The sequence below is a fragment of the Pseudophryne corroboree genome, chromosome 9 (genome assembly GCF_028390025.1).
Source record: "Pseudophryne corroboree isolate aPseCor3 chromosome 9, aPseCor3.hap2, whole genome shotgun sequence".
In the NCBI taxonomy this organism is placed as follows: domain Eukaryota; kingdom Metazoa; phylum Chordata; class Amphibia; order Anura; family Myobatrachidae; genus Pseudophryne; species Pseudophryne corroboree.
Window position 1 is genome coordinate 380,586,658 of NC_086452.1, and position 14,357 is coordinate 380,601,014.

General features: G+C 50.3%; 1 protein-coding gene across 3 annotated transcripts in view; it reads left to right on the top strand.

Moving 5' to 3' along the window:
- Positions 1-637: 637 nt before the first annotated feature.
- Positions 638-14,357, top strand: part of MKRN2 (makorin ring finger protein 2) — a 40,178-nt gene continuing 26,458 nt past the window's right edge. The window contains exon 1 of one of the 3 annotated variants that reach the window (XM_063940782.1): positions 638-799. In XM_063940782.1, coding sequence (XP_063796852.1) covers positions 774-799 — 26 coding nt within the window. In that variant the 5' untranslated portion in view covers positions 638-773. Of the gene's footprint in view, positions 800-841; positions 962-14,357 lie in introns of those variants that run through there. The other 2 variants (XM_063940783.1, XM_063940781.1) reach the window with 2 other exon arrangements.

Consider the following 14,357-nt stretch of genomic DNA (forward strand, 5'->3'; position numbering starts at 1 on the left):
GACTGATGGTGTATGGATTCGTGATTTTTTCCTAGGACTTCCAAAATATTACGAATGCCCTCATCACATACTTGCCTACCTGACCCTCTCCATGAGGGAGAAAATGCTCTGTTCCTGGACTTGCCTGGTAATGTATGATTGCCATCACCTGTGGTGAAACACCTTTCTTATCCATTAACTAGCTCACCACAGGTGATGGCAATCATACATTACCAGGAAAGTCCAGGAACAGAGCATTTTCTCCCTCATGGAGAGGGTCAGGTAGGCAAGTATGCCTCATCACTGCTGTGATTTTTGCTTAGTAAATTACCGAGATGACACTTTGAAGAAAAAACGGCATCTCGGTCAAAATCGGGACCTTAGTAAATATACCCCAGGGTCTGCCAGACAACCCTCCCATAGTGTTACTAGTAGTGTGTAGCAGCCTGTGTGCTGTATATGCAGTGATCTTGATAGAGCCTCATTATTACAATGTCTCTCTCTAGGTGACATTCCCAGTTATTATCACTGCACCATGAGCCAGTAGGTAAGTGCTCGGTAGGCACCGTCACTCACTCACTGCTCTGTGTATACTGCTCATACATATACATACACAGACAGACAGACAGACCGGAACTGTCCCGCCCGGACTGTGATTCCCGGGCGGAGCGGTGATCGCATTGCACAGCCAGTGACGTCCGGGTGGGGGCGGGCCCTGCTGGGAGAAGGGGAAGAGTTTTCGGAAGAGGTCTCAGCAACAATAACACGCGTGACGTGGGGGACCGGACAGAGCCATGAGCACCAGACACGTGACATGCCGGTAAGGGACCGGGTCGGTAATACGTGGCGCCTGTCGCCAGAGACGGACGTGTGCTGAGCTGGGGGGGACGGGGACACAGGTGGTCCTGAGAGCGCGGGGTACCTGCGCCTTGTGTATGATTAGGTGGGGGCTCGCTGCAGGCTCCTGTGCGGAAAGCTGCGGGTTAGTGGCTGTCCTGTGTGAGATATCCATGGGGGGAGGGGAGTGGTGCTGTGCTGAGTGGGAGGAAGCAGGGTACGGTGGGTTAGTAGGTGGGTGACCTGTGTGAGAGCAGTAGGGGGGGAGGGTCCTGTATGTGTGGTGGCTAGTGTGGGACAGGGTTACTGGGGTATCCTGGGTGGGGGCTTCTGTTGTAGGGTCCTTTGTGTGAGAGTAATGGAGGTGTAGGGAGATCCTTGGGGGGGGGGGGGGGTTCATTGGGTTGACATGAGTCAGGTTGACATACATTGGGTTGACCACGTTTGGTCGACATGGTCATTAGGTCAACATGGAAAAAGGTCGACATGAGTTTTTTTTTGGTGTCGTTTTATTTGAAAAGTGACAGGGAACCCCAAATAGTGCACCGTGGCCCCTCGCATGGCTCACGAGCTTCGGGCACGGTGCCTCGCTGCGATCAGCACAGGTTACCGTTCCCAATTGTAGTCCACGTGGAACGTTAAGTATGAAAAAGGTAAAAAAATGAGAAAAATTGTGAAAAACTCATGTCGACCTAATGACCGCCATCCCCTTGGGGGGGAGGGTAGCGGGTGCTGTGTGGATGGAAGCAGTGTGTGTGCAATATAGGTGGGTGAGTGTTCTATGTGAGAGCAGTTAAGGGGGGAAGTGGTTCAGTGTGAGGGTAGGATAGGGCTACTGGGCTGTCCTGTGTGTGAGTAGGGGAGAGTCGCTGGGGTGTCCTGTGTGTGAGTAGGGGAGAGTCGCTGGGGTGTCTTATGTGTGAGTAGGTGGGTGTCCTATATGAGAGTAGGGGAGAGGGAAAAATGGAGTAACTGTAAGTGATTGGGTTGTTATGATGCACCCTGCATCTATACCAGGGGTGGGCAATTATTTCAGCTGAGGGGCCACTTGACACTTTCCTGTTAGTTTTCGAGGGCCGCACACAAAATATCAGCTCCCCTATGTGCAAAGAATATAGGGACGTGGCTTCATGGGGAAGGGGTGTGGCCAAAAAATAATACAGATTCATTTTAGGCTGCACAATAGTCTCCATTATTCAAATTACGCCACACAGTAGCGCCACTTACACACATTACTCCAGGTAGAGCCCCTGTCACACACTACGCCAGGTAGAGCTCTCTTTTACACATTACAGCAGGTAGAGCCCCCTTTTACACATTACGGAAGGTAGAGCCCCCTTTTACACATTACGGCAGGTAGAGTCCCCTTTTTACACATTAACATTTTATTTGGGATAATCATTGCACAGCAAGCAAATTATCCAGTGTCTTATGGCCCCTGGGGAAAGGTGTGACACAGTGACAGAACACGGGAGTGGGACACGGTGATGGAACACAGGGTATGACACGGTGACAGAACACGGGGGGAAGGGTGACACGGTGACAGAACGCGGTGGGGTGACAGAACGCGGGGGGGTGACACAGTGACAGAACGCGGGGGGGTGACACAGTGACAGAACGCGGGGGGGTGACACAGTGACAGAACGCGGGGGGGTGACACAGTGACAGAACACGGGAGGTGACACAGTGACAGAACATGGGAGGTGACACGGTAACAACACGGCGGGGTGACTTAGTGACAGAACACAGGGGGGTGACACGGTGACAGAACACGGGGGGGGGGTGACAGTGACAGAACACCGGGGGGTGACACAGTGACAGAACACGGGGGGTGACACAGTGACAGAACACGGGGGGGTGACACAGTGACAGAACACGGGGGTGTGACACAGTGACAGAGCACGGGGGGGGGGGGTGACACAGTGACAGAACATGGGAGGTGACACGGTAACAACACGGTGGGGTGACTTAGTGACAGAACACGGGGGTGACACAGTGACAGGACACGGGGGGGGGGGGGGTGACACCGTGACAGAACACGGGGGGGCTGACTCAGTGGCAGAACACGGGGGTGACACAGTAACAGAACGTGGGGGGGTGTCACGGTGACAGAACACGGGGGTGACAGGACATGGTGACAGAACACGGGAGGTGACATGGTAACAACACGGGGGGGTGACTTAGTGACAGAACATGGGGGGTGACATGGTGAAAGAATCCAGGGGAGGGGGTGGTTGGGGGGTGGTACAGCAAGCATTAAAGATCTCCCCCCTAACCTAAAAACAGTCTGATGCCACTGCCAGCACACACACACACACACACACACACACACACACACACACACACACACACACTCTCTCTCTCATATATATATATATACACACACACACACACACTCTCTCTCATATATATATACACACACACACACACACACACACACGCACGCACACTCTCTCTCATATATATACACACACACACACACACACACACACAACACACACAAATACACTTTCTTTCCCTCACTTTTTCCATTAACTTACTGATCTGTGTCTGGCTGGCAGTGGCAGGAAGGATGGATCTCTAGCAGTGGCTTTTGTAGCTCCTCCCCCTAGAGCCCCACGTAGCCCCGCCCCCTCATCTCCGCATAGCTCCGCCCCCTTTGTCTGATCGCTGCCTTTGTCAATGGGGACTCTGGAGGATGCGTGTCAGGCGCCGTGCAGCAGCAGCAGGGGAGACAGGCGTCGGCAGCTTGGAGTACTGCAGAGCAATTACAAGCAGCTCAGTCAGTCGGGCCGCTTGTCATTGCATGCTGGTGGGCCGTATTTTGCCCACCCCTAATCTATACTGAGAGATACTCAGTATAGATGCACATCCTTATGATTTACTTTTTTTAGCCACAGTGAATGTGACAATCAATAAGGGTTTAATGTAGACTGAAGGGCTGAATAAAGAGGCCCATGAATCAATATATAAAGATTATACCCCCTATTGCTATGTTGTAATATTGATTCTTGGTCCTAATATAGCAGTAGTGGGTATAATCTTTATATAAACTCAGACCGAAAGTAACATTACTAAATGTAAATACTTTGTTACAAAATGTGTTCATTTCCCTACACTCCCCAAAAGTCGTGCTGGACGGTTGCATTGTCCCTATGACATTTCGGGCATGAACCAGTCTCACCTGGGGCAAAATGTTTTAGTTGTGCCTGAGAGATGTAGTAGGCCCTATTTACAGATGTAGCCATGCTCATCTTGCTGCTTGTGATCACTCCATTAGTTCCATTAGGAATGAATGGTGTAGTCGCAGCCTGCACGCCATGCAGCAAGCCGTGTTGCAGCATGCCACATCTCAGCAAAGATGAGCATGGCTTTAGCTGTATTGCCTTGAAATGGACTTCCTGAAGGGAGGCTGAATGTAAGTGCTTAAGGGTGGCAGGGAAGTATTTGAAGGGGTGTCAGGGGAAACGTGCGTTCCAGACAGTATGGGTTTACTGTTTTATCAAGCTGCAAGTGGTCTGTATGAAGAGAGTGACTCTATATTTTGTGGTCTTAAGATAATGAAGCAAATTGCCTAAGGTGTCCATGAAACATGTGAATGTGACTTGAGTAAATAAAAAAGGGCAGCTGGAGAGTGAGGATAAAACCGTTTCCATTCAAGATAAGCGATTCCTATTGGAGAAGAGCGCTATGTAAATAACATTTCTCTTACGTCTTAGAGGATGCTGGGGTCCATATTAGTACCATGGGGTATAGAGGGGTCCTTTGGGAGCCACTGGCACTTTAAGAGTTTAATAGTGTGGGTTGGCACCTCCATCTATGTCCCTCCTACCAGACTCAGTTTAGAAAATGTGCCTGGAGGAGCCGGTCACAGCTAGGGGAGCTCCTAGGAGTTTTTCCAGTTTTATTGTTTTCTAAGAGTTGTTAGGTACAGGAAAGCTGCTGGCAACAGCCTCCCTGCTTCGTGGGACTTGGGGGGAAGGGGAGTAGGAACCAACTCTTGAAGTTAATGGTTCTCTATCTCCGCTGACAGGACACTGAGCTCCTGAGGGTGCTGATCGCAAGACCACGAGGCGACCACTCACTCTCGCTGCACGGCGCCACCCCCTAACGGAGCCAGAAGAAAGAAGAGTGGTGAGTTCAGTGCCGGCGGCCCGGTTAGCGGGTCGCCGGCGGGAATGGCGGCACAAGGGTGTCAGGCTGCGCTCCATGAAGGCTCAGCAACAGGTTACTGTAGACGCGGCTGAGGGGCGTCTTGGGCCAGCACGATCACCCCGACACTGGTAATGTAGCTAACAGGGGCTAATCCTGCTGTTATCATTAAAAACCTCAGGCCAGTATAAACATAATGTGCGGGAAGCTGCATGCCATTTCAGGGGGCGGGGCTTCTCCTCAGATCGGATCCAGCACTCACCAGCGCCATTTTCTTCCTGCAGAACGCTGAGACATGCTGACAGGGAGCGCTGACCCTCCACATAACTGCGGTACCAGGGTGTTATAGACAGGGGGGAAGAGTGTAGTTTGTACTCTTTAACCTATTAAGGTTATTTAGTCTGCTCTGAGCTGTTATCATAATAACTGCTGTGGGGCTGGCTCCTTATACTCTGTGACTCTCTGAAGGTACTCTGGGGGAAACTGTGTCTGACATTTTCCTGTATGTCTGTGTTTATGTGTCTATATCCACATTACCATGTCTAAGGGCTCTGTATCCTGTGCTGCAGTGTGTGTATCTTCTCCTGAAGAGTCTATTCCATGTACTCAGGACTGCAATGTGCTTTCCCAACCTGTCAAATCCTTTAAGGGGAATAATATCACAGATTTCATCAAGGATGTCACATAATGAGAAAGAGACGCAGTTTTTGAGAGAGTCTGTAGAGGGTTTGCAGCAATCATCTCCTACTCCCTCAAATACCCCACCTACATACCCTAAAAAACGTACACTTGCCCAAATAATGCAAGTTGACACTGATACCGACTCTGATACAGGGGACGGTGATGGGGATATTGGGGGGGGGGGGGGGGGGGGGGATGCGTCCCTTGCAAAGGGGGTGCAGCTGATGATTAAAGCCATCAGGGATGTTTTGCATATTACTGAGAAGGTACCTGAGCCGGAAGAGGAATCTTATTTTACGGAAAATAAGAAATCCTCCCTCACCTTCCTCGCTTCTAAAGAGCTGAACTCTTTATTTGAAAAATCCTGGGAAAGCCCAGAGAAAAAATTCCAGATCCCTAAAAGAATTCTCATTGCTTTTCCCTTCCCTGAGGAGGATAGAAAGAAATGGGAAAACCCACCTATAGTAGATGCTTCTGTATCTGGGTTGTCTAAAAAGGTGGTTTTACCTGTCCCTGGTTCAACCGCCCTAAAGGAGCCGGCTGACCGTAAGATTGAGACTATGCTCAAATCTCTATACACTGCTACAGGTGTGGCTTTAAGGCCCACTATTGCTTGTGTATAGTGCTTGTGTGTGGATTTCTAAAGCCATAGTAAAGTGGTCAGGCACATTACTAGAGGACTTGGATACTATGGATAGGTGTGACATTGAATTGTTTTTGCGTCACATACAGGATTCTGCTGGGTTCATGGTGGAGGCCATGAAAGACCTTGGAATGCTGAATGCAAGGGCTACTTTCATGGCGGTATCAGCACGCAGAGGACTCTGGCTACGCCAATGGGCTGCGGATGCAAAATCCAAGAAGAGTGTGGAGAACCTACCCTTCACAGGTCAGGCTCTGTTTTGGGATGTCCACGGCAACTGCGGGTAAGTGAACGTTTTTCCCCTCAGCAGCTCCACCGACTAGGAAATCTTAACCTACATCCACACTGCAGTCCTTTCGGACCGCAAAATTTTTAAAATCCAAATCCCCTCCTCCTTTAGGGGTGGTCGGGGAAAATCAAAAAAACCTGCACCAACAGGTTCTCAGGAACAGAAACGAGGTTCTGTTTTCTCAAAATCTTGAGCATGATGGTGGACCTCTCAGCCTGGAGATCGGGCAGGTGGAAGTGAGACTAAAAAATTTCAGTCACATCTGGGCGTCATCAGGCCTGGACCCCTGGGTGATAGACATTGTTACCCAGGACCTACAGACTGGAGTTTCAGGAACTCCCACCTCACAGATTCTTCAAATCAGGCTTACCAGTTTTGCTGACAGAAAGTGCTATCCTACAGGAAGCCATTCAAAAATTGGTCAAAACAGATGTTATTGTCCCAGTTCCACCTCATCTACTCCACAAGGGATATTACTCAAACCTGTTTGTGGTGCCGAAACCGGATGGTTCGGTAAGGCCGATTCTAAACCTAAAGTCATTGACCCCTACTTAAGGGAATTCAAATTCAAGATGGAGTCTGTGAGAGCGATGATATCAGGTCTGGAGGAGGGGGAGTTCCTAGTATCCCCGGATATCAAGCGTACCTACACATTCTGATCTGGCCACCTCACCAGGCTTATCTCAGATTTGCGCTGCTGGATTATCACTATCCGTTCCAGGCACTGCCGTTTGGCCTCTCCACAGCACCGAGAGTGTTTTCACCAAGGTCATGGCAGAAATTATGCTACTCCTCCGCAGGCAAGGAATGAACATAATTCCATATCTGGATAATCTCCTGATAAAAGCATCTTCCAGGGACAAATTGTTGCAGAGTATTGCTCTCTCAACTACTCCAGAATCATGGGTCGATCCTGAACCTTCCAAAGTCACATTTGGAACCGACAAGGAGACTGCCCTTTCTGGGGATGTTACTCGATGCGGATGTGCATAGGGTGTTTCTACCGGTAGAGAAAGCGTTGGTGATCCAATCAATGGTATCGGTTCGTCAGTGCATTTGCCTTCTGGGGAAGATGGTTGCCTCCTACAAAGCTCTACAATACGGAAGATGCAATGCAAGATCCTTCCAGCTGAACCTTCTGGACAAATGGTCGGGATCACATCTTCACATTCACCAGCGGATACGACTGTTTCCGGGAATCCATACTTCCGATAAACATTCTGGAACTAAGGGCAATATACAAAGGCCTTCTACAAGCGGTACATCTTCTGCAAGATCAGGCCATTCAGGTTCAGTCGGACAATGTAACAGCAGTGTCCTACATAAACCGACACGGCGGAACGAAGAGCAGATCGGCAATATCGGAGGTAACAAGAATCCTCCCCTGGGCAGAAAAGTACGCGGTGGCGCTATCGGCAATCTTCATTCTGGGAGTGGACAACTGTGAAGCGTACTTCCTCAGCAGACACGAGAATGAGGCTTCCACCTGGAGGTATTCACAGAGGTGACAAGCCATTGGGGCGTACCTCAGGTAGACATGATGGCCTCTCGCCTCAACAAAGAAGCTTCGCAGGTACTGTTCCAGCTCGAGAGACCCACAGGCAGTGGCGGTGGACGCACTGGTAACGCCGTAGGTGTTCCAGTCAGTGTATGTGTTCCCTCCACTTCCACTCATCCCAAAGATTCTCAAACTAATAAAAAGAACAAGAGTTCAGGCGATCCTCATTGCTCCGGACTGGCCAAGGAGGGCTTGGTAAGCTGATCTTCTGGAATTACTCCTGGAGGATCGGAGGCCTCTTCCTCTTCGCGAGGACCTTCTTCAACAGGGGCCGTTCGCCTATCAAGATTTACCGCGGCTACCTTTGATGGCATGGAGGTTGAATGCCAGATCTTAGCTCGGAAGGGCATTCCGAAGAAGGTCATTCCTACCTACCTTCAGGCTCGGAAGGGAGTTATGTCTAAACATTACCATCGAATTTGGAAAAAATGTGTGTCTTGGTGTGAATCCAAGAAGTTTCCAACGGTGAAGTGTCAACTGGGACGGTTTCTCCTCTTTCTGCAGGCAGGTGTGGATGTGGGCTTACACTTGGGCTCCATAGAAGTCCAGATTTCCTCCTTGTCCATGTTCTTCCAGAAACAATTGGCTGCCCTCCCTAAGGTTCAGACATTCTTGAAAGGGGTTCTGCACATCCAACCACCCTTTGTGCCTCCTACGGCACCTTGGGATCTTAATGTGGTGCTGCAGTTCCTGCAATCGGATTGGTTCGAACCTTTGCAGGAGGTGGACATTCAAGTTTCTTACTTGGAAGGCGGGTCACACTGTTGGCATTGGCATCTGCTAGACGTGTCAGAATTAGGGGCATTGTCATGCAAGTGCCACTATTTGATTTTTCATGAAGATAGGGCTGAGCTCAGAACGCGTCAGCAGTTTCTTCCAAAGGTTGTGTCAGCTTTTCATATCAACCAACCTTTTGTGGTGCCAGTGGCTACTGACTCCTCAGTCCTTGGACGTGGTGAGAGTTTTGAAGATTTCTCTGACGTCCTAGTGGATGCTGGGACTCCGTCAGGACCATGGGGATTAGCGGCTCCGCAGGAGACAGGGCACAAAAATAAAAGCTTTAGGACTAGGTGGTGTGCACTGGCTCCTCCCCCTATGACCCTCCTCCAAGCCTCAGTTAGGTTTTTGTGCCCGTCCGAGCAGGGTGCAATCTAGGTGGCTCTCCTAAAGAGCTGCTTAGAAAAAGTTATTAGGTTTTTTATTTTCAGTGAGTCCTGCTGGCAACAGGCTCACTGCAACGAGGGACTTAGGGGAGAAGAAGTGAACTCACCTGCGTGCAGGATGGATTGGCTTCTTAGGCTACTGGACACCATTAGCTCCAGAGGGATCGAACACAGGCCCAGCCATGGAGTCCGGTCCCGGAGCCGCGCCGCCGACCCCCTTGCAGATGCCGAAAAGTGAAGAGGTCCAGAAACCGGCGGCAGAAGACTTTTCAGTCTTCATGAGGTAGCGCACAGCACTGCAGCTGTGCGCCATTGTTGTCAGCACACTTCACACCAGCGGTCACTGAGGGTGCAGGGCGCTGGGGGGGGGCGCCCTGGGCAGCAATGATAATACCTTGTTCTGGCTAAAAATACATCACATATAGCCCCTGGGGCTATATGGATGTATTTAACCCCTGCCAGGTCTCACAAACACCGGGAGAAGAGCCCGCCGAAATAGGGGGCGGGGCCTATCTCCTCAGCACACAGCGCCATTTTCCTGCACAGCTCCGCTGCGAGGAAGGCTCCCAGGACTCTCCCCTGCACTGCACTACAGAAACAGGGTAAAAAAACAGAGAGGGGGGGCACTTTTTTGGCGATATTGATATATTAAGCTGCTATAAAGGAAACAACACTTCTGTAGGGTTGTTCCTATATATTTATGGCGCTTGGGTGTGTGCTGGCAAACTCTCCCTCTGTCTCCCCAAAGGGCTAGTGGGGTCCTGTCTTCGATAAGAGCATTCCCTGTGTGTCTGCTGTGTGTCGGTACGTGTGTGTCGACATGTATGAGGACGATGTTGGTGTGGAGGCGGAGCAATTGCCGGTAATGGTGATGTCACCCCCTAGGGAGTCGACACCGGAATGGATGGCTTTGTTTATGGAATTACGTGATAATGTCAGCACGTTACAAAAATCAGTTGACGACATGAGACGGCCGGCAAACCAGTTAGTACCTGTCCAGGCGTCTCAGACACCGTCAGGGGCTGTAAAACGCCCTTTACCTCAGTCGGTCGACACAGACCCAGACACGGACACCGAATCTAGTGTCGACGGTGAAGAAACAAACGTATTTTCCAGTAGGGCCACACGTTATATGATCACGGCAATGAAGGAGGCTTTGCATATCTCTGATACTGCAAGTACCACAAAAAGGGGTATTATGTGGGGTCTGAAAAAACTACCTGTAGTTTTTCCTGAATCAGAGGAATTGAATGAAGTGTGTGATGAAGCGTGGGTTAACCCCGATAGAAAACTGCTAATTTCAAAGAAGTTTTTGGCATTATATCCTTTCCCGCCAGAGGTTAGGGCGCGCTGGGAAACACCCCCTAGGGTGGATAAGGCACTCACACGCTTATCAAAACAAGTGGCGTTACCGTCTCCTGAAACGGCCGCCCTCAAGGATCCAGCTGATAGGAGGCTGGAAACTACCCTGAAAAGTATATACACTCATACTGGTGTTGTACTGCGACCAGCCATCGCCTCTGCATGGATGTGCAGTGCTGGGGTGGTTTGGTCGGATTCCCTGACTGAAAATATTGATACCCTGGATAGGGACAGTATTTTATTGACTATAGAGCAATTAAAGGATGCTTTTCTTTATATGCGAGATGCTCAGAGGGATATTTGCACTCTGGCATCGAGAGTAAGTGCGATGTCCATATCTGCCAGAAGAAGTTTATGGACGCGACAGTGGTCAGGTGATGCGGATTCCAAACGGCATATGGAAGTATTGCCGTATAAAGGGGAGGAATTATTTGGGGTCGGTCTATCGGATTTGGTGGCCACGGCAACAGCCGGGAAATCCACCTTTTTACCTCAGGTCCCCTCCCAACAGAAAAAGACACCGTCTTTTCAGCCGCAGTCCTTTCGTTCCTATAAGAACAAGCGGGCAAAAGGACAGTCATATCTGCCCCGAGGCAAAGGAAAGGGTAAGAGAGTGCACCAAGCAGCTCCCTCCCAGGAGCAGAAGCCCTCCCCGGCTTCTGCAAAGCCCTCAGCATGACGTTGGGGCTTTACAAGCGGACTCGGGGGCGGTGGGGGGTCGACTCAAGAATTTCAGCGCACAGTGGGCTCACTCACAGGTGGACCCCTGGATCCTGCAGGTAGTATCTCAGGGTTACAGGTTGGAATTCGAGAAGTCTCCTCCTCGCCGGTTCCTAAAGTCTGCTCTGCCAACGTCTCCCTCAGACAGGGCGACGGTATTGGAAGCCATTCACAAGCTGTATTCTCAGCAGGTGATAGTCAAGGTACCCCTCCTACAACAGGGAAAGGGGTATTATTCCACACTATTTGTGGTACCGAAGCCGGACGGCTCGGTAAGACCTATTCTAAATCTGAAATCTTTGAACCTGTACATACAAAAATTCAAGTTCAAGATGGAGTCACTCAGAGCAGTGATAGCGAATCTGGAAGAAGGGGACTTTATGGTGTCCCTGGACATCAAGGATGCTTACCTGCATGTCCCAATTTGCCCTTCACATCAAGGGTACCTCAGGTTCGTGCTGCAAAACTGTCATTATCAGTTTCAGACGCTGCCGTTTGGATTGTCCACGGCACCTCGGGTCTTTACCAAGGTAATGGCCGAAATGATGTTTCTTCTGCGAAGAAAAGGCGTATTAATTATCCCTTACTTGGACGATCTCCTGATAAGGGCAAGGTCCAGAGAACAGCTGGGGGACGTAGTAGCACTAACCCAAGTAGTGCTGCAACAGCACGGGTGGATTCTGAATTTTCCAAAATCTCAATTGACCCCGACGACACGTCTGCTGTTCCTGGGAATGATTCTGGACACGGTTCAGAAAAAGGTGTTTCTTCCGGAGGAGAAAGCCAGGGAGTTATCCGAACTTGTCAGGAACCTCCTAAAACCAGGAAAAGTGTCTGTGCATCAATGCACAAGAGTCCTGGGAAAAATGGTGGCTTCTTACGAAGCGATTCCATTCGGCAGATTCCACGCACGAACTTTTCAGTGGGATCTGCTGGACAAATGGTCCGGATCGCATCTGCAGATGCATCAGCGGATAACTTTGTCTCCACGGACAAGGGTGTCTCTTCTGTGGTGGTTGCAGAGTGCTCATCTGTTAGAGGGCCGCAGATTCGGCATACAGGACTGGGTCCTGGTGACCACGGATGCCAGTCTGAGAGGCTGGGGAGCGGTCACACAGGGAAGAAACTTCCAGGGAGTGTGGTCAAGCCTGGAGATGTCTCTTCACATAAATATACTGGAGCTAAGAGCGATTTACAATGCTCTAAGCCTGGCAAAACCCCTGCTTCAGGGTCAGCCGGTGTTGATCCAGTCGGACAACATCACGGCAGTCGCCCACGTAAACAGACAGGGCGGCACAAGAAGCAGGAGGGCAATGGCAGAAGCTGCAAGGATTCTTCGCTGGGCGGAAGATCATGTGATAGCACTGTCAGCAGTGTTCATTCCGGGAGTGGACAACTGGGAAGCGGACTTCCTCAGCAGACACGATCTACACCCGGGAGAGTGGGGACTTCATCCAGAAGTCTTCCACATGATTGTGAACCGTTGGGAAAAACCAAAGGTGGATATGATGGCGTCCCGCCTCAACAAAAAACTGGACAGGTATTGCGCCAGGTCAAGAGACCCTCAGGCAATAGCTGTGGACGCTCTGGTAACACCGTGGGTGTTCCAGTCAGTGTATGTGTTTCCTCCTCTGCCTCTCATACAAAAAGTACTGAGAATTATACGGCAAAAGGGAGTAAGAACGATACTCGTGGCTCCGGATTGGCCAAGAAGAACTTGGTACCCGGAACTTCAGGAGATGCTCACGGAAGATCCGTGGCCTCTACCTCTAAGATGGGACCTGCTTCAGCAGGGACCGTGTCTATTCCAAGACTTACCGCGGCTGCGTTTGACGGCATGGCGGTTGAACGCCGAATTCTAAGGGAAAAAGGCATTCCGGAAGAGGTCATCCCTACCCTGGTAAAAGCCAGGAAGGAGGTGACTGCACAACATTATCACCGCATTTGGAGAAAATATGTTGCGTGGTGTGAGGCCAGGAAGGCCCCGACGGAGGAATTTCAACTGGGTCGATTCCTACATTTCCTGCAAACAGGATTGTCTATGGGCCTCAAATTAGGGTCCATTAAGGTTCAAATTTCGGCCCTGTCGATTTTCTTCCAGAAAGAATTGGCTTCAGTTCCTGAAGTCCAGACTTTTGTAAAAGGAGTACTACATATACAGCCCCCGGTTGTGCCCCCAGTGGCTCCGTGGGATCTTAATGTAGTTTTGGATTTTCTCAAATCCCATTGGTTTGAGCCACTCAAATCGGTGGTTTTGAAATATCTTACATGGAAAGTAACCATGCTACTGGCCCTGGCTTCAGCCAGGAGAGTGTCAGAATTGGCGGCTTTATCGTATAAAAGCCCATATCTGATTTTCCATTCGGACAGGGCAGAACTGCGGACGCGTCCTCAGTTTCTGCCTAAGGTGGTTTCAGCGTTTCACCTGAACCAGCCTATTGTGGTGCCTGCGGCTACTAGCGATTTGGAGGATTCCAAGTTGCTGGACGTTGTCAGGGCATTGAAAATATATATTTCAAGGACGGCTGGAGTCAGAAAATCTGACTCGCTGTTTATACTGTATGCACCCAACAAGCTGGGTGCTCCTGCTTCTAAGCAGACGATTGCTCGTTGGATTTGTAGCACAATTCAACTTGCACATTCTGTGGCAGGCCTGCCACAGCCTAAATCTATCAAGGCCCATTCCACAAGGAAGGTGGGCTCATCTTGGGCGGCTGCCCGAGGGGTCTCGGCATTACAACTCTGCCGAGCAGCTACGTGGTCGGGGGAGAACACGTTTGTAAAATTCTACAAATTTGATACCCTGGCTAAAGAGGACCTGGAGTTCTCTCATTCGGTGCTGCAGAGTCATCCACACTCTCCCGCCCGTTTGGGAGCTTTGGTATAATCCCCATGGTCCTGACGGAGTCCCAGCATCCACTAGGACGTCAGAGAAAATAAGATTTTACTTACCGATAAATCTATTTCTCGTAG